General features: G+C 33.9%; 1 protein-coding gene across 6 annotated transcripts in view; it reads left to right on the top strand.

Moving 5' to 3' along the window:
- The window catches only part of Grik2 (glutamate ionotropic receptor kainate type subunit 2), a 604,302-nt gene that overhangs the window by 329,788 nt on the left and 253,353 nt on the right, over positions 1-21,161 (top strand). For all 6 annotated transcript variants that reach the window (XM_041653577.1, XM_041653579.1, XM_041653578.1 and 3 more), the window contains 2 exons: positions 11,698-11,841; positions 14,732-14,839. In XM_041653577.1, coding sequence (XP_041509511.1) covers positions 11,698-11,841; positions 14,732-14,839 — 252 coding nt within the window. The remainder of the gene's footprint in view (positions 1-11,697; positions 11,842-14,731; positions 14,840-21,161) is intronic.

The raw sequence follows: 21,161 nt of genomic DNA, 5'->3' as shown, positions 1-21,161 counted from the left end.
AATACAGGGGGTAGTGGTAGTCCAGCTGGCAGGCAAGTCACTCATGCACTCCCTAATGGACTGGTGAGGACTCCAGTGTGAGAAACAGGACCCAGCAGTAGTGTTGGTACTCAAATGGGAGAGGGGTGCAAGGGATGTGCCCTGGGCATCCAGGTCTGGGTATTGGGGCAACTCAGCTGGGAGTTAGGTCATTCAGCTGTTTTCTGACTGCTGTGCATTGTACCTGGGATTATCAATCTAATATAATTTAAGAGATTTTATTTATGGAGGTCACATTTATTTTGAGACAATTAACAAACTAGAATCATATTCAATTCTTATATTTTATATACATATCCTTCTATGTTTATCATAAATACCATGCACATTAAGCCTCTTGTTTTAGAACAATCAAATTAATCAGCCTTAACAAACAATGGATGAGAATATTATTAAGTTTATCTTACCAATAATTAAGAATTCAGATAAACTTTTAAGATAGAGTCTCACTATGCAACCCTAGCTGATCTGAAATTCACTATGGAAAAGAGGCTAGTCGTGAACTCATGGCGATCTACTTGCTTCTGCTTCCTAAGGGCTGGGAAGACTTGTAAGTGGCCATGATTTTAATACTTTAGAAGGAGTTTGTTGTTGAAAATCTAAAATTAACACATCATAAGGCGCCATGAAGATTTTAGGCCTCAAAGTCATGTACTGTATAAATGAACATTCTCCTACTGGAAGAATAATATCAGCCATGCCAGTTACAAATCAATTTTTAATGCTAAAGTTGATTATGAATAAATTTATAAATAAGTACATTTGTTTCGAACATTGAGAGGTCATACATAGCTGTCAAACCACCTTAGGAAACTAGAATATACCTTGAAGACAAAGGGTCTAATGCATATTGCTATCTAGATTTGAGTCAGCTACAGACAAGTCATCTCCAGAAAAGTAGAAATGTCTTAGCACGCTTCCAAAGGAGCCCTATTCTCAGCAAATGATGCTTTAATTTTATTTAGTATCTCATGTGCTCATTTGCAGGAATTAAGATACCATGTAAATTAACTGAACAATGCTTTGGAAAAGCTTTAAGACATTTATAAATAACTCCATTTGCTGCTCATATTTGTAAAATAATTACATCTCCTGCGACAGGAGATGCCATAGCTAGTTGTCTGTGCCTGTCCATGGATCTACCATTAAACTTATATGTTACCTAAATAGTTTGTTTTTAACATAACTTGGCAGTCTTGGAATTAACTCATTTCAGGTTCAGTTTACATACATAATTTAACCAAGAAATTGAAAGTAACAAAGACAAACTGCAAATACTTTCTAGAATTCAGAAGAAACAGCTCATTTTAAAATATATTTTTATTTCCATTTTACCCATAAATTCTGAATTTTTATACGAAAAATGTTTTTATATAAACATAGAGATAAACTTTAAAATTTATATACCAATAATCTTGTAGATATTTTGGATTTATCATAGTCTCTCTCTTGTGTATTTATAATGATACATGGATACAAATATATTAATTAGTTTGTTGTCTTAAACTACATTTCATTTCAAGCATAATGTACCTTTTCAGAATTGATAAACTCAATTTAGTTATTAAATATAATAAGTGGTCTATTTAAAATATATTTTTTAATTTATTTTGAAGTTCATATTTTGTCTTTCTTTTTAATTAAGGGAATAAAAATGATTGTAGGATGTTTTATGTGTCTTCAAAAATCAACGATGTTGACTGTAATTTTAAACAAAATTAGAAGCATTGATTGCATGCTTTAAAATATTTCCTGGGTATAATTCATTATATATATATATATATATATATATATATATATATATATATATATATTCATATATTGAAATGTAATATGTTCAATCTTACTCAGGAACATTTAGGATATTGTTTTACGTTGGAAAGCCCACAAGCCACATTGTAATGCACACATATACTTACTCTTGTTTCTATAAACTGTGTTCCAAGTTACACCATAATGCTTCAATTGATGCCTGGCGCATATATCTAGAATATTCTATAGCATAGTGTTCTCACCTTTTTTTCATAGTATATCATAGAATATTATGTTTATAGTTAAGCATAGTATTCTCCTGATAATGGACACCAGCATATCATAATTCAGCTGTGTCTGGGGAGAACATTGCTTTCTCTCATCTAGAAATGTTATGGGTTGCCTCTTGTCTCTTATCACAAAAGTGAGCTAACATAATGATAGCTATGTTAAATAAGTTTGTTTCATAAATCACATTATATTATTAACATTAGAAAAGTTAGTCTCTAAACTAGATGCCTATTTGATATTTTAGGCATAATGTTTCATAGATACAGAGCATTGATGCTTTTTGCTGCATCACCATGCATTAGCAGGAAAACAAACAGAGGAATAGGATCTTGGAAATCAGTAGGCCTGGGATCAACGTTGGTTTGACTTTTGTATTTTCATGATCAACTTTTCATTATTTCATTTATTCAAAAAATTAAATTAATAATGCTTAAAATGTAGTTCATAATAGTTCAAAGAAGCAAATGCTATAAGAAGCAATATTACAATTAATGAACTTTTCTTTGTGAAATATTTATATCTGTATTTCCTGATTTAAAAGTATATTATCTTCCAGGCTACATAGCTAAAACCTTACCTGACTTAAGCTAATATTACATTTTCTATGCTTATTATTTTCACAGTAAATTTCATTAATTGTTTTATCATGGGTACTCTTTCTGGTTAACTAATTTCAAAAATACAAAGAACTAAAGATAAACTTTATGTTCCTTTGCATGAAAGATAAACACAACCTTTTCCTTAAGTAAAAAATGTATTTAATTTTAGTCAAGAATTAACATAGAATGGCTGTCATATTTTCAGCAGTTCATTATTCAAAATGCAGGAAAATTAATATTTATCCAATGAGTCAAGTTAAATGGTTGGAAGAAGGAGAGAACATTGGAAAATAGCTTTGGGAAAAGAGAAATCAAGGTATTTATGGGAAGAAAGTGAAGATGAAGGACTGAGCTATGATACACTGGAAGTGTTCCAAAGGTCACTTCATTCATCACATCATAATATCAGTTGGTGCACATGTTTGGAGGACTGTTCTCTAAGACTCTGAAGTTCACTGGCTCGATAAAGTTGCAGAAATTCTGAATAATTTTTGAATTATTTAGAAATAAAGTTGTCAAATTTCTTTCTTTCAATTACAAGCACATTTTATGAAGTTATCTGTTTTATTCCGAGTTCTTTTTAAAATATGCCCTTGCTTTTGCAGGAGGAGTGGGGATTCTCACACCACTAATAGCTTTTTTCTATTGTCTTGGATCAATTCTCTATATACTATTACCTCTGGTTCTCCTTAGAATTAGCTTATATATCACTCCTTCTTTTGTTGTTGCTGTTCAGTTAAAAAAACAATTAATTGAAATGTATCGCATTATTCACTATTCTCCCAAGTGCCATTGCCCCTGTTCCTTGCTTACTTCAAGTTAATTTTCTCAGTGGCATAAGATACTGGACAAAAATAGTGGTAATGAAGGTCTTTTCTGTTTGGGATTCTTTTCTCAGCAAGCATAAAAATATAGTGAGTAAATATCAAGAGTTATTTAGTACACCTTAATTGATTATTACTTTTTTAATGTATTTCTCAAAACATACTGAATAAAAATTATGGTATCTTAATCTTATAAAGTATGAAAAGTTTTTCTCATTTACTTTAATATCACTAAGATAATAGACTACAATATATGAAGTAATGCAATCTTTATTAATATTAGAATTATGGTTTGACATTTTACCTAACTCTGCATTCTTTCTGTCTTGGGCTTTTTAGTTCTTAATGCTATTACTTTCTCAAGTTATTGGTGTTAATAGAAAAATATTCTTCAACTCTGATATGTATTAATTTAAGTAAAACTAAATATTCCCATTCTAATATGCATGTGGTATTATATGAAAAATAGTTTGTTGAAGTTATAAGCTCAAGTCATCTTTTGTATCTCTTTTTTATTATATAGTGCATTATTGAGGGTATTGTAGAGTGAATCAAGCATTCAAAAAGGTCATAGAGACAATGGAGAAATATCAAGAAATTTTAAATTAAATTTAGTAAAGTACTGAAGAAACCTTAGAATAAGCAAGCCCAGGACATTTTTATGTGGCATTAAAACAATATTTAATCAATATACTTCCAAATTAGGAACCGATTAAAGGCCACACAAATACTACGCAATTTCTTAACCATTATGGTATATCCTAGTCAGCATTTTTCTTTTAAATACTATGCTATCATTTTATGCTGATATTATTCATTGTTAGCATACTTTTTGCTTTCTGTTAATAATTTTCTTAATTGTGATCTACTGATAAATATTTGACTATCTGGCAAGAATTATTTGCAGAATAACACTATTTTTGAACTATGAAAAAGATAACAACAGTAAAAGATTTAGTAGTAGTCTTTAATCCATAAGGTGATCATGAAATTTTTACTTTTTTATGTAATCTGAGAAATTGCCATAGAGAGAAATAACAAAGTAATAAACATACAATAAGAAAACATGCATATTAGTAATATATTTTGCATATATTTTTTTAGAAACTTATTCTCTGAATAAGTTTTTACCTAAAATTATTTGCTTAATTTTACTTTTGCTATGGATAAACTATCATTTTGGTAGATATTTGTGATTAGTACTTTCATAAATTTTTAAGAATATACACTCATATGACAATTCTATTTTGGTTGTTGAATATGCCCAGAACTCAGTTTATAAAGAATCACAATCTATTAAAACCAGAAAAATCCATTTTTATTTATGATACTGAAAACGTTAAATATAAACAATATTGATGAATTTGCATTTTTAAATGTAAGAAGCTAATTTGAACTGCAAACAAAGATAATTGTATTGGAAATCAGCAGGTAGTCCCAAGAATACTTCTTGATATTGACTCTTTTCTAGATCAATAGCAGTTCCAAATGTAGTAGAAAACAGACAAGATTTAACAGGATCTAAATTATTAAGACTAGTGTAGAGTTTATTAACAATCCCATCGATATAGTATGGTTCAGGGACACTGGTAGGAGCTTCATGGGACATTTTAAAACAGAAAAAGATACCACACCAGACTGATTTTAGTGGGAGAATTTAATTAGCCAGGAATGATTACATTAGTTTAATGGAACTTTTAATTGAAAATCTGGTAGCATTTTAACCTACTTCACAGCTGCCACTTAATCAGATATATCTTAAAAGTGAAGAGTTTTCCTCATGGTATTTGAAATCCATCTAAATAGCTTGGAATTGGTTTATAAATGTTTTAAGGTATTTTGAAATTATGGTAAAAACAAACAATAGATAGGATCTTCTGCTTCAATATGGTGCATTTAAAACTATATCAGGTAAACTACATTGACAATATTCATAATAATTCTTAGAAAGAATTCAAAAGGGCCACCTTCAAAATGATAATTATTAAACCACCAAGTGCATTGTATTCCATTACTTACAAAACTCTGATGTGGGAGTGTCATATATCAATCTGTTGATTTCATTGGTTAAGCAATAAAGAAACTGCTTGGCCCTCATAGGTTAAAACATAGGTGGGAGGAGTAAACAGAACAGAATGCTGGGAGGAAGAGGAAGTGAGCTCAGACTCGACAGCTCTGCTCTCTGGAGCAGAGACGCCATGCTCCTCTCTCCCAGGCAGATGCGCACGATGAAGCAAGTCACCAGGTGAGACATGCTGAATCTTTCCCGGTAAGACCAGTGCTACAGTTTATTAGAGATGGGTTGATCAGGATATCAGAATTAGCCAGTAAGGGCTAGAGCTAATGGGCCAAGCAGTGTTTAAAAGAATATAGCTTCCGTGTAATTATTTAGGGTAAAGCTAGCCGTGCGGGCAGCTGGGTGCCGGGGACGCAGCCCACCGCTCCTATTACAACAAAACTCTAAAAGCTATCTAAAGTAATGCTGTTTCCAGAATTATATTGTATCTTGTTAAGGATAGTGGTATTCAGCACATGTTTTAGGAAGATTGAAAACTTCAACTTCATCATCATCATCACCACCATCACCATCATCATTGTCATTATACTGTATATATTTATATATTATATCCTTGTTCAATGAGTAGAAATCATATTTACCTCACTTACTCAGAACAAGCTAATTAGTATTCAATGTATTTGCTAGACTTAATTTTGAATTAAAAATTATTGGTTTACAGAGAGTTACTCAAATTCATGAATTCAGAGGAACACCATGGAAATGGATCAGTTGTTAGTTACTCATAGCATTAATTTAGGTTTAGATAGTTTCTCACAGGGAGCTCAACAAGTACTGACATGAAGTCCTATTCTTTCCACATGATTTTCATATCTTGGCTGAATGTGAATTTTCTTTTTTAAATAATCAGTAAGACCATGCAAGTAAATCAATTCTATTGTTTCCCTCTTTTCACTTTTATGGTTTATTGTCTTGTCTCTTGTCTGTTTTAGGCCTCATGGATACCAAATGCTGTAGGAGTAAAGACAAAGTATATATGATTATTTCAAAGTTATTTTCCTATAATTACTGGAGGGATATCTTTTAATCTCACATATCTGCAATACAGAGATCTCATTGGTTAGACTGAAAACAGGAAGCATAGACATAAAGTGTATAAGAGGTTATAAAATACTGGAATACTAGGAAAGAGCTAATAGACAACAGATACTACCTTTATTTCTTAGAGTATCGGGTGCTAGGAGAGTCTTAATGTGAGTAAGAAGTTTAATAGTTTTAAAAGATAAGAAACCCGCAACACAAAGGACGTTTTGTTGTTGAAAAACAGATTGAGACAAATATGTGTACAGACATGGAAGAAGAAAAAAAAAGGAAACTTACCTTTCCTAATTTCCAAATGTTTGTGAAATGTGTATATGAAAGATTATTAAATAGACATGGGACAATAGATATGGTGTGACCAAAGGTCTCAACCATCTACACATGTGGCTTTACTGCAAACACAGATGCATCTGACATTCAAAGATGAATAAGCCCTTTCATTACTAAATTGTTTTTTCTCACATTATTTTATCATAACGAAAGAAAATGAAACCAAAGAGACACCCTAACTCAACCTAATCAATTCCCTACCCGACAACAATATAATGAGCGATACTTGCCTAGGGTCACATTTCTGGTATGAAGTCACCTGCCCAACAGTGGTCCATTAGTATATACATTAATATATATATATATATCCGGCAGTATAATAGTTTACTGTTTATCTTTATTTTTAACTTCTAAATTTGTCAATAAACTGCATTTTGAGAATTTTTTGTTCTAATTTCCATTGAGTCAGGAACATACTTCGTTTTATAGAAATAAAGTTTCTATGAAAATGATCCCGCCTGGCCTCCTTTTCCAGACCCTGATGTGTTTTCTTGAGCATCATAGACCTATACCCCATTTAGGACAAAGGTATGTTCAGGAGAGTTGCAACATTGCACTTTCTAAAAAGGCTCCTGATTTGGCCCAGTGTCAACCATGAAGTGATTACCAGTTTTCTGATGAACAACAACAGTATCCGACGACACCTGCTGTATGCCATTTGCCAGGAACTAGGGAAAGTGCTTTAATGTATTACCTCATGCAGCCCGTGTGGTCCATGCAGCTGCTGGTAAAGAACTCTTTTCAGAGTGGTACAAAGAGCTGGCAGCAGAGCACACACAATGGCAGCTGCAGAGTTAGTTACTGGGAGAATTGTCTCACAATTGGTTCCTGATTGGTTCCGAGGGCAGTTCTCCCTCATTCACTTACTGCGGTTAGCAGGCATCATGTACTTGCAGGGAGCTGGGCACAGTGTGCCAGCTGAGAACACCGGCTTGCCCTTCCTGTGTGCACCCTTCTGTTGTCAGAGAGGTGCATATTTCTCAGTCCTGTTTCAAATTCTGCTGACTGTGCCCAGGAGCACCCAAGGCCAATATTCTACTCTTTCCCCATCACACTTAATATCCATCTCTTCTAATTGAACCATCAACACTTGCAATTACTTTTCAACTGAAACTATCTAGTTTTAAAAGAGATAATTGTTCTCCCATTAAAGCAACGCTTTGGAAAATCTTTTTGTTTTTTAATTTAAAGAAAAAAAAACAGAAAAAAAATAGAATTACTTTAAATTTTGATTATTTGTTTCAGTTAAGATGCCAAGTCAATGAAAGAGTCAGAATCCATAGACTTATTTTCCACTTACTGGAGGAGGCAGCTCTTTGTGCTTTGCATTGAAACTCAGATGGGATTTCAGAAATGAGCAAAATCTGAAACGTAGGAGTTCCAGAATGGATCAGCCACCTGCCAGCTAGCTTCAGATCTCAGAGGGGACCTGCCTGTATTTATTTAATGGAAAGATAAATGTGTTCACAGAATTGTTACTATAAATTCATTTGGAATCGGGACAGAGGTTGCACACATATTCCTCCCAGGCTGGAGCTGCTGGCAGATTTGGTTCAAGGTACCCTTGGGAGGCGACACATTCTAAGGAGATGGCAAAGTGTGATTGTTATTCAGAGTGTCCCAACACCTATTTCTTCTACTATAAAAGCAAACTTTTTTGGCAGAACTTTTACATTTATTCTTAAAGATGCTATTATATACTTACTATATGCAACACATTATGTGAAGTTGGTGTTGTGATTGTCCAGAAGTGCCTGTCATTTAGAAACTAAGCTAAGTATAAGAGAGAATTGTAAGTATAGCGTGAAGAATATTGGGTGAATTTTAGTGTTTCAGTCCAGACCAAGAGTAGTAATGTGAACACAAACACACACAGCCAAAACTTATTAAATTAAAACTTTTAAAAATTATTTTAAATAAATACAATTCTTGAAAAAAATGACTGTGCCTCAATTTCGTTGTTGTTAATGTCATTTGTTTGTTTACTTAAGACAGGTTTTCTCATTGCCTTAGCTGCCTTGGAACTTACTCCGTAATACAGGCTGATCTGGAATTCATAGAAATTTTCTTTCTGTGAGAGGATCTGAAGAAGTTGTCACTGGTGCCATTTTTGGGTCCTTGTGCTCCAGACTACAGCTTGCTATCACAGACATTTGTCCTCATTTAGGGGATCATTGGTCCTTTGATGGTCAATTCATGAAACCCAAGATGATTAGAACTTAAGAATGTAGCTCTTGTTATTGTGCTTTCAGACACAAAGGGACACAAGGTATGTTTTTGGTGGTCAGATATTCTTCAAGTAATTATCATGTAATATGCAAGGTAATTGAAACAGAGACAAAATGAAGGTAGAGATGCTAGCCTATCATAGCGTTTAGTGGCTTTTGGGTCCATGTAGTGACACAGTATTTTCTAGAAACAGCAATTCTAAGTGTCAATTTTCATTTCTAGGACTATGTTTTTCTTATTTCCACTCTGATTATTTATTATGTCTTTCTTCCTGTTAGTTTGAAATTTGTTTGGTTATTGTGTTTTCATTTCCTTGAGGTAGAGCACTTGATTATTTATGCAAATTCTTTCTGGTTTTTGAATATAGATACTGATTTCCATAAATGCTCCTTTTACTACTCAGTAGATTTTTTTTATTTTATGTCTCTGTTTGTATTTATTTTAAGATATTTTTTATGCTCTTTATATCTATTGTAATTCACTGTTTGTTCAGGAATGAGTTATTTCTCCCATATTTGCTTGGTTTCCTAAGACTTTGTTGTTACTCACTTCTGGTTTTATTGTATTAGAGCCCAAAAAGATAATTAATAAACTTCTAACTTTTAAGATACCTTTAAAAGTTAATGTTAATACTTTTTTTTCTTATTTGTCATAAGCCAGACTTTGATATAATAGTTTCTTTTTCTATTGTTCAAAAAAATCCTTGATAAAAGCTACTTAAAGAGGGAACAGGTTTTTGGTTCACAGTTACAGGGTTAAGTCTCATGGCTATAATGGTAGCAGGGGTGTGAGACAGCTGCTTGTGTCTGTAAGAAGGATACAAGAGAGGTATATGGTCCTCTCTCTTGTTTTTTTTTTGTCTTCTTATAAATTCAGCCAAAGATGATAGCCTTTGGTATGAACCACCTATTCATATTAGTTCCTTGTTCTTCAGTTAAGCATCTTAAGAAATAGCCTCCTTCCAGAGGCCTGCCTCCTAGATGACTCTAATGCAGTCATGTTGACAAGACTGACCATCACATAAGGAAATGGAATTTGAATTTGGAGAGAGAATGAATGCTTTAAGGTGTTTCGTCTGTGGTACTATGTGAAACTAGCCTGTTCATAATACCTGAAAGATTTCATCTATTCCTACCTTTCTCAGACAGGTATATGGTCTAAAATTTCATTGCATTTTAGAAAAAAAAATACATTTTTCAAATTTGGTAAGTACTTTAGGACTAGATGTGTGATACATCAGATACATTCTTCAGTTGTTAACTTAGATCCAAACCAAGTAGTATAATTGTATGTTTTATATTGGATTTCTGTATCAAATTCTCTCCTCTAGGTACCACAATACCATTAGTAGAATATATGAAATTAGCCATCTGTTATTTTAAAAAGGAAGTTTGTAACTATAAAGGACAAAATGACTACTATTATATACTTTCATTACATTGTGCTATTTAGCATCCTTCCACTTCTTGTGGTAAAGCTCTTAGTATACATTTGAATGGAAAAATAGTCTCCTCATTTTGTCTTGTATTGTAGCACACAGTATGATCTACAGGGTTCCTATTCAATTTGGAATTCATTTCACAGCCCACTAATTGTGTGAATGAGAAAGAAAAATACTTGATTTTATTGTAAAGCATGCCAAGCAGATGGCTTAAAGTTCACTGCTACCATCTCTGCCAGTGTGACCCTCTCTTGTAGGTATGAAATCTGGCATGGGTCTCTTCTTAACATGTCTCTTGACAGTCACTGAACCTCTTCTTTGTTATATGTTATAACCATTATTTTTTTTTTATCACTAAGTCAAAAAGTGGCTGGCTACTTGAGCAGGTGCAGAACAGTAGAATTCATATTCATTTTACTTGAGAAGCCAAATGAACTCTTATTGATATGGAAATTTTGAGTGAAGAAAACAGCAGAGGAGATTAGGCTTAGATTTTTGAAAAGGGATTAACACTTACTCTGAGCAGTCTGTAGAATGATGCATCATGATTGAGAAAGGATATTTGTAAATAGAGCTGGAGACAAAATCTGTGCTTACATCTTTAAGCTTTTTGAGTAACTAACCCTCTTTAAAATCTCTTTTCTTCCTCCTGGATAGGGGAACTGTTTACTTTCTTTTATGGATATGTAAGCTACATAATCATCCTAAATGTCACAATTTCTTCCAATTGTATGTTTGGTGAGGCAGAGTAAGGTAGACGGCAGGAGACTGAAAAGAGGAATAAACAGTGTCTTCTTATATTTCTGGTACAAAAAGAGTATCGGGGCACTGTATAAATAGGCTATTGCCTTCTAAAAAAATAAAAGGCCAGATGGATCAGCTGTTCTTAATGAGTTGTAGTAATGCCATCATATTGTCTTCACTGAAAGAACCACAGAATGCAGAGTAAATTATTTTTCAGTAAAATACAGAAACATTGGAAATTTGTGTTTTCCTTTCCCCATTCTTCTCATGATACGGCCTGCCCTGTTGCATATTTTTGTGAACATGGATGTCCTGTTTCTGGGCTTTCAGACAGATGCGGCTCTGATGTATGATGCAGTGCATGTTGTGTCCGTGGCCGTCCAACAGTTTCCACAGATGACAGTCAGTTCCTTGCAGTGTAATCGACACAAACCCTGGCGATTTGGGACACGTTTCATGAGCCTTATTAAAGAGGTAAGTAAAGAAAGGATTGCAAATGAACTCGATGCAGGTAGTTCTTCTAGCATTTTATTAATACAAAAGAAAACAAACAAAAATCTAAAATCTTTTTTTCCCCTCAGCAAGTAAAATTATCTTTTTCTTTCTAATTTTAACTGAAATGTATTATTCTCTTACACAACACATACCAACCACAGTTTCCCTTCCATCCACTCCTCTTACCTGTGCCCTCCACATCCCATATTCCCAGATGCACTCCCTCTCTGTTTCCTCTTCAGAAAAGAACAGACCTCTACAGTCAACAGCTAAAGAGGACAAAACAAGATAAAAATGAGACAAGGCAAAATCCCTTATATTGAGGCTGAACAATTAAATAAAAAGTTTTATTTTACAAATGAATCTATGCAGTAGCCATCAGCATGTCTATGATGACCTAATCAAATGAAACCTATGACCCATTGAAAACTTAAGTGATGATGTGAAGCTTATTTTTGAAAATCTATCTCTCTGAATTTTTATTTAGGTATTTATTTATTTGTTGTCTAAAGAATTGTAATTTAGATAGTAAAATATGAAGTACATTTTTAATATGAATGTCATTTAGCATACATAAAAGTTAAAATAATATATGAGGCATAGCTATTTTCATCTATGCAACTATGTGAGACAAAGTGTACAATTATTTTATTAATATTAACTAGTCATGTTAAAAATGAATACATCAATACTAGGATTATAGTCCAGTGGTAGACTGCTTGCTGAGCATATAATGCCCAAGTTCAATCCCTATCACTTTGAAACACAAAACAATAATAATATATGGATTCACAAAGTGCAAAACTTCCCTCACACTGGGTAATTGAGTGGTGTTTATGCCTATGTATTGTTTCCTTTTGGATTTTGATCAAGCCTGAAACAGCAAAAAACAAGTGGAAAATTCTTCATTTACATACATGTACATACAAACCTTTTTTTTTTTCTTTTGTATTTTTCTTTTCTTTCTATGAAGGGAAGTCCTTTGTTGGTTAGAACACTCCTCTTCGGTGAAAGTTTAAACGGACTTCCTATTAGCTATAAAAACAATCTCAGTCATTGGTATACTTAAGATTTTTATCATTGTCTTAAAATTAACAATCAGTTTATTTTATAATGAATTATTCATCAAGGAATGAAAGTACAAATAAGATCAGGAATAGGAACTGCATTATACTGGTAAACAATTTCGATGCATGTCCATTGTCTACTTTTTGTTGAATTCAACTAGGAGTCCTGATTTTCCCTGAAGAACGTGGTGTTTATTAGTTGCTTCACATTCTACATTCACTTCTGGTTTAAAATACTCTCCACTCCCAAAGCTCTACTCATAGATCACAGGTCTCAGTGGTTAAAGAATCGATTTTTCTGAACTCAGCATTTGAGCATTATGACTGTGATACGTGTCGACTGGCCCTGAAAGAAACAGCTATATGACATCCCCCACTTTATTTATTGTAGGGTGTAATTGAGATCCTTGTCCACTAAATCATACTATTCCTGTAAGAGGACCAACAGGAGAAATTTCTCTCAGGTTTCAGTAACAGGAAGCACTGTTTATCCCAAGAAGCTGGAATGCCTCCAGATATGAATGCTGCATATTACAATTTTATCATCTTTTCTTTTCTGCTTTGGTTGCTAGGAAGCTTAAGATTGAGTATGTTACAGAATTTTTATTACTTGCCTGTTATATTTTCACCGTTCTTTACCTAGTTCCATGTTGCTATTCTCTACATATATTCTGGTTCCTTTTGATCCTTTTGTCTGTTGTTACATTATTAGAAATTCTTTTGGGCACTTGATTATTTTTTTCTCCTGAAGAAGTGGGGGAAAATAAGCGTTTTTCTACTGGAGACACATTTTAATCTAAGACAGATAATTGCTGTGTTTTCTGTTTCATTTAGGATGTATTAGCTGAAATACATGTACACTAGCACTAGTGTCTGAGAAACGAGCATGGCAACTAAAAAATGATGCAGTGACGATATCCACTTACATTCACTATTAAATCATTAATCATAACCTTCCAACATCCATATCTTTTGGCTCTTAGTGTATAATTAAAATTATAATATTGCATGCTTACACTGCATCATTTGGAATTTTCAGGTAATTATTTTTCTAAGTTTTTTCCAGATGTTATATAGTAGAAAGCATATAATTGTTGCTAAGTAACAGACAATATAGGAAATATTTTTTTATTTAAAATAAAATCCATTTATTTGCTTACATTGGAAGGATTATATTCCTACCCTAGTTTCCACTGGGTACATCATTTATAGACATTATAGTCTTATATATAATAATTGTGATACGTTTTCCCCTGTCTTCTTCAGAGAAAGGTAGCATTGATTATTATAAGGTAAGTTTGTTAACTGAAGAAAGACTTTTCTGGATTCAGTTTTGACCAGAGTCATGCATTTCTTGGTGATATGTATTTAGGGAGTTAGTCCCATTATATTGTCTAAATTACACTAAGTAATATGTTCAGTATCTCATCTCATATAACATACCTTGCTAATTTTTCTTTATTAAGTGTACTTCAATATATAAAACAAAATCATTAAATAAATCTAAGGAAAAAGCTTATACCAATAAACATTGATAATATAAGATGAACATTTATATTTTGTACAGAAGTTAGGAAGTGGCTGAGGACAAAATCTTTCATTTCATGAGATGTAAAGCATCTTGGTCCACTAGTGACCACAGAATGCCATTACAAAGCAGCTAAAATTGCCAGTGACCATGAGGATACTCTTGTCTTCTGTGTCTTCCTTGATAATATAAAGCAGCTTGGGTTACCAGTGATAGCACGACTCCATCTTTCCTCCTATCTCTTGCTTGCTAATTGTAGGCATTTCTTTTTCAGGCTCACTGGGAAGGCCTCACAGGCAGAATAACTTTCAATAAAACCAACGGATTACGGACAGATTTTGATTTGGATGTGATCAGTCTCAAGGAGGAAGGATTGGAGAAGGTACCTGAATCCTTCACTTTGAATATTTAATCATTAAATGAAATATGATACTGAAAAAAGGAAAACATTTTGTTAAAGTTACATTTCATGTTTTTTCATTTTTTATTGAATAATTTCTATGTAATTCTCTAATATATTATATTAAGTACAATTATTGACAACTAATATTTCAAACTAAAGCATTTTTGTAATCTTTCTTGTTTGTTTACTTTTGTTTTATTTATTGATTGATTTTTAAATAACTAACTTTTTTTCATTATACATACCAATGCAAGTTCTCCCACCATCCTGTCCTTCCATTCCCTCGCTATACCCTCCCACTTCACTCTGATCCAATTCTCAGGCAGAGTAAGGCAAATTGCTGTGGAATGTCTAAGGCTCTCCCTACTATATCGAGGCTGAGCACGTTTTTAAAAATTATATTTATTTTATTTTCATACATGTGAGTATTATCCCCTGCATCATTGTATGTGTATCACAATCAAGCTTGGTATCTATGAGGTTCAGAAGCTGGAGTTACAGATGACTGTTAAGGCCATTTTGCTGCTAGGAATCACTTCTAATTGTTTTGTACTTGTAATATGTTCCTAAAATGATTTTTAAGAAAAAAAAAACCTTTTCATACTGCGTCATTTTAGAGTGAAGCATATAAATTAGTATACAAAAGGTGAATTATGTGGATACATGGTGGAAAACGTAATATTGTCTCAAATTATTTCATTCTGTGTCTAGGGTTCAGAGGCTTATTGTAAAAAATATGTTAGTGTTTTAGTATTTCTGATGTATCAATTTACAATTTTTCTTATAGTTCATTGAAGAGTTGAGATAATCAGATATTTTGATAAGAGTACAGAAAATTTTATTTAAATGAAATAGTTTTGCCTTAAAGGCAGTAAAGAAGATTTTATCCAGCATATAGAGTTTAATGAAGATAATGATTTCCCCACTCTGACATATACCAACATATTTGAAAGATATCTCAAGTTACCATGGAGAGAAGAAAAACATACATTTTGAGGCTAAGCAAGGTGTACCTCTGTATGGAATAGGCTCCAAAATGCCAATTTCATGTACTAGTGATAAATCATGATTCTACTCCCAGTGATCCCAGAGATTGCCCAAGTCACAGAACTGTCAGCCACATGCAGTGGGAGGGTCGGAGGGAGAGGAAACTGTGGTTGGCAGGTAAGATAAAAAAAAAATAAGATTTTAAATAAGAATAGCAATTATTCTTATAGGACATTGAGCCTATAATTTGCAATCCTAGAGAAGCTAAATAAGAAGGTGAAACCATAGAAAACAAATAGTTATCATCCTGGATATTGGAAGTAGACAAGATTGCTGGGCAAAAATTGGGAACTGGGGGGTGGGGTGGGATGGGGGAAAGGGGAGTTGGGGAGAGAAGAGTGAGAAGAGGAGGATGGGGAGAGCTTGGGGGAATGGGATGGTTGGGATGGAGAAAGGGTAGATATGGGAGCAGGGAAGTATATATCTTAATTAACGGAGCCATTTTAGGGTTGGCAAGAGTCTTGACTCTAGAGGGGTCCCCATGGGTCCAGAGATATGTCCCCAGCTAGGTCATTAGGCAGCTGAGGAGACAGAGCCTGAAATGGCCCGATTCTATAGCCATACTAATGAATATCTTGCATATCACCATAGAACCTTCATCTGGCAATGGATGGAGATAAAGTACACATTTCTTATACGTCATGTAAAAAATATGCATACATTCTGACCAGTTGATGACCTGAGTGACAGAACAATTATTCCACCCCACTGAGATGTTTAGATTGTACCACTTGATGAAAACAATGAAAAGTGAAGAATGCAGTATAAGAAACTGGATAAAAATAGCCAAGACACAGTGTTTTCTGAACTATCTTGCTTCTAGGGTGTGAGCATTTCTTGGATCTAAGTATGGATTTGATAATAGACATATATCTAACAGCTTTCTGGGATGTGATTAAATTATAGAACTATCTACATCACCAGGATGATCTCTGATGATGTTGATGTTCTTGATATTAGCAATGACCCAGTCTTATATTTGACTCAAAATTAAGAAAAGTGATGAACGTTCCCATGTATTCTATTAGGCTTACCATTTATATGTGATAATCCTACAGTGCAATAAAAGCGAAACTGTGAAATATGCATATTGCCATAACACTTCAAAGTGACTTGTGAGCACTCTTGAAATATGAGTATTTGTTTGTACATTAACAATATGATAATTCTACTCAATGTTATTTGATTCAAAGTTCTCAAAAAGGCACACACGCAATAGATGAATATTTCTGAAAAAAACTGAAGGATCACAGGAGATGAGGTTCTGAGAATTAGCCTTCTAATAATGGAAAAAATATTGAGTCCAGTTTTTCCTTACTATGTTTCCTTTTACATTTTTTTTAGAGTAAAAAGCTTATTTTGTGTGATTGGACGTTACAACTATGCAGCTCCTTTATTATTTTATGGGAGCACATAGTTAAAATATTGCATTGAGTTTCAGAAGAATCATTAGACTCTAGAATCATATTGGAATTGCTTAGGTATAAAAAGACTTTTAGATTAAAGTTTAATTAATTTTGTTTTCTTGTTTTCTTTTGAGATGGATCTTATATATGGTAGACTGGCTTTCAGCCCCCATTACACAGCAGAGAATAATGCTAAACTTCTGACCTTCCAGCCTTTCTCTCCTGAGAGCTTAAAAGCATGCATTATCATGCTAAATTTATTTAATTTTTTGGATCAAACCTGATGCTTTATGCATGTTAGTCAGCCATCCTCCCAAATTAGCCATATCTCCAACCCAGAAAGTCTTTCATGTTATGAGATACTTGATGGAGGAAGGTCATTGGTTAAAAAATAAAGAAATTGCCTTGGCCCATTTTATTGGTTAGAACATAGGTGGGTGGAGTAAACAGAACAGAATGCTGGGAGGAAGAGGAGGTGAGCTCAGGGACGCCATGCTCCCCTCTCCTGGGCAGACGCACGAGATGAAACAAGCCACCAGGTCAGACATGCTGAATCTTTCCTGGTAAGACCAGTGCTACACAGTTTATTAGAAATGGGTTGATTGGGATATCAGAATTAGCTAGTAAGGGCTAGGCTAGAGCTAATGAGCCAAGCAGTGTTTAAAAGAATACAATTTGTGTGTTGTTATTTTGGCTAAAGCTAGCAGGTGATGGGAGCTGGGTGGCAGAATGCAACCCGCAGCTCCTACTACAGATACTCAGTGTAAAGTTTTGATGTTTAATGTTGTCAGTTTGGCAAGGTCTAGAATTACCTTTGGGAAAACCCTCTGATGATGCCTCTTACGGTGTTTCCAGGAGGGATTTGATGAGTTTAAAAGACCCATCATAAAATTAGGCATCACTGTACCTCAGGCTATGGTCCTAGTCTTAGACTAAATAAAAGTAAGAGCAAACTGAAAATATGACCAATCTCTTCACTTTTTGAGTGGATTCAATTTAACCAGGTGTCTCATGCTCCTATTAACAAGTGTTCCCAACAAGATGGACTGTATCTCAAACTGTGAGCTAACATTAACTATTGATTCCTTAAATTCTTTATTGTCAGTTATTTATAAGAACAATGGACAAAGTAACTGATATCTTTTAATAACTACTGAAATATGAGCCTGCTTAGAATATTACTAGAAAAAACCATACTTCTTATAATTACAACTATGTAGAAGATAATCTAGAAATAACAATTAGATTCCTATAAAAGACAGAGATGAAAAGAGGAGTGTGATATCCTCAAGGTCCTGAGCATGGAACTGTGTTATGATCACCTTCTATTTCAATAATAATTAAAATCAAAATACCCTTCCAATGTATATTGGCAGGTGAATTGATTGGTAGTGGATCAATAAAGATCTCCAGTATGCATATTTGAAAGTATATAAAGTCAGGGACACTAGGTACCATTACAAATTTTATCTATGTTCGCCAATAAAAAAAGGTGAATTTCTCTCTGAAGGGCCTTCTATTCTGTGCATAAGATTAAGAAAATGAAAAGAAGTCCGTCTTAACATTTAAATTATTTTCATCTAAACAAAGGTTATGTTTTTTATTGTGCATTCAAAATTTACTTAAAATATTCCACATGCATTCATAAAATAAGCCAATGCATGTTTTACAGTACAGCTATGGTACAATCCTTAGAATCATCTTAATTCTATTCTCATTAGAGATAGGTTTTGCCTAAGTAAGTTGGTCCTAGATCTATTTAAACCCTTCTGTGGCTTACCATTTTGTTTTGCACAAAATGATGTGGGATTCCCTTCTGTATGCTGTGAATACCATTGGTTAAATAAGGTACTGTTTTGAGCCTATTGCAGAGGAGGACAGAAAGAGCTAGTCAGGAAAAATTAAAGTTAATGCTGGGAGAAAGAAAGGTGGAGTCAGACAGATGCCATGAAGCCTGGCCAGAGACAAATGTTGGAACTTTAGCCACAGCCACAGGGTGATGCACAGATTATTAGAAATGGGTTTAATTAATATGTAAGAGTTAACCAATAAGTAGCTAGCACCAATGGGCCAAATAGTGATTTAATTAATACAGTTTCTGTGTGATTATTTCAGAGCTCAGCAGCCAGGACCAACAAGCAGCTCTCTCCGGCAAATTGGTGCCCACGTGGCCAACTAAAATTTACTTAAAACCTGAGAAAGCTTGAACTGGAATTCTAAACACAAAAGAACAGAGTTAAGCATGGTTTGGTAGTGGCATTTTCTTAGGTGGCCTCTGTTTGCTAGAAGCAAGCAGAGGCATGACTCCTTTAAGAGAAGTTTTACTGATTCAGTGGTAGCAGGAAAAAAAAAAAGCCAAACCATTTTGAAATGCTGGCTTTCTGAGCCCTGCTGCCAGCATGAACTCTGGTTCTTTCAGGAGACTGAGCATTTAAACGAGGTTTGTGCGCAACATACTAAAATTTGCTTAATGGCAACATTGACCTGCTGTCTGCCTCATACTGGTGCATGGCTTGCAGAGGCACTGAATGTACTTCCACCATGTTGGACTGTGCTGAGCAAGCAGGAAATATTGTACATATCCTAGTAATGCCACAGCCTAAATTTTTAAGAAGTTTTTAGCATTTTAAGAAGAACTCCTGGAGTAAAGCATTACAGATATACAATAGGACAGTTTCAGACCTAAAAGATTCCTAAATAGGCCACAGTGTCAGACAAATGAATGTAGGCTTTGGAGAGAGAAGTAATAGTCATTAAGGGGAATAAATGGTTTATAAAAAACAAAGTCTTTAAAGAGAACGAAAAATAAGCCACATGAAGATGGAATATGCAGAGTTTGGATTATGTTTTCTTTAATTTTGTTTGACTGCAAAAGAACTAAGTACAGAGAGACATTTTATTGTATGAGCTGCTAAGCTAAACCAGCATACATATTTTAAAGGTACTTTGATTTCAAAATATGGGTCTAAGGATATGTTGCTTTATAAAGAGGATCATCTGTTGTTTACACAGAAGATGAGAACCTGTGGAATAATTCCATGCTATTAAAATGTGATGGACCAAGAACCCCCAAAAGGTCTCTGTGAATACCCCCAGAACTTACTTTACCCAAGAAGAAGCAGAAAGAAGTTTGGAGGACTACACCCATATTCCCAAATAGTTTATAAATGTTTCTTTACATTTAAAGGGGGATATGCTATAGATATTTGCATGGGTATGGATCTTGTTTTATTGATATGTTGTCTTATTGTTACAAATTTCAGGTCAATTTTGTTATACCATGCATTTCTTCTCTTGATAAAAGTATTGTGTTTGGGTAGCCTATTTGAAAATTTAATGTATAATTAAGAAATATAGATTAATAGGGAGTCATCTATAATAGTGAATCTCATAGTCATGTTAGTTAGGTTTTTTAGATATATACAAATATATTTCAGTTAGATATTCTTTAAACCTTCCAAAGACTATAGAATATGGCATTTAAATTGTTTAAGAACTTAGGTCTTTTCATGACAGTGAGACACATCTGCTCCTGGCAGCACCAATTACTTCAAGAGGAAGAAGGGCATTGAAGAGGCTCTTTGTGGATTTGGTTAGACATTTAGGCAAGAAACTGCTCTTGTCTGGATTGCTTTATGAACTGCACATGCAGGACTCACAGAAAAATGACAGCTGGACTTGCCTAAAGGTGAGATGAACTTTCAGAGTTCCTGCTTCATGAAAGAGTCTTCTAGACATTCTGCAGGATACAGAAAAAAGTGACTGATAAAAATGTCAATATAGGCATAACTGTCTTTGAAATGTTCTGGTTTGTGGAAAGGTCTGTTGGATACTATGGGCCTGTAGGC

This window comes from Microtus oregoni, unplaced genomic scaffold (genome assembly GCF_018167655.1).
Source record: "Microtus oregoni isolate MIOR12 unplaced genomic scaffold, Mior012 000006F_ref0000085, whole genome shotgun sequence".
Taxonomy (NCBI): domain Eukaryota; kingdom Metazoa; phylum Chordata; class Mammalia; order Rodentia; family Cricetidae; genus Microtus; species Microtus oregoni.
Note: the sequence above shows the minus strand (reverse complement) of the source record. Positions and strands in the feature narration are given on the sequence as shown.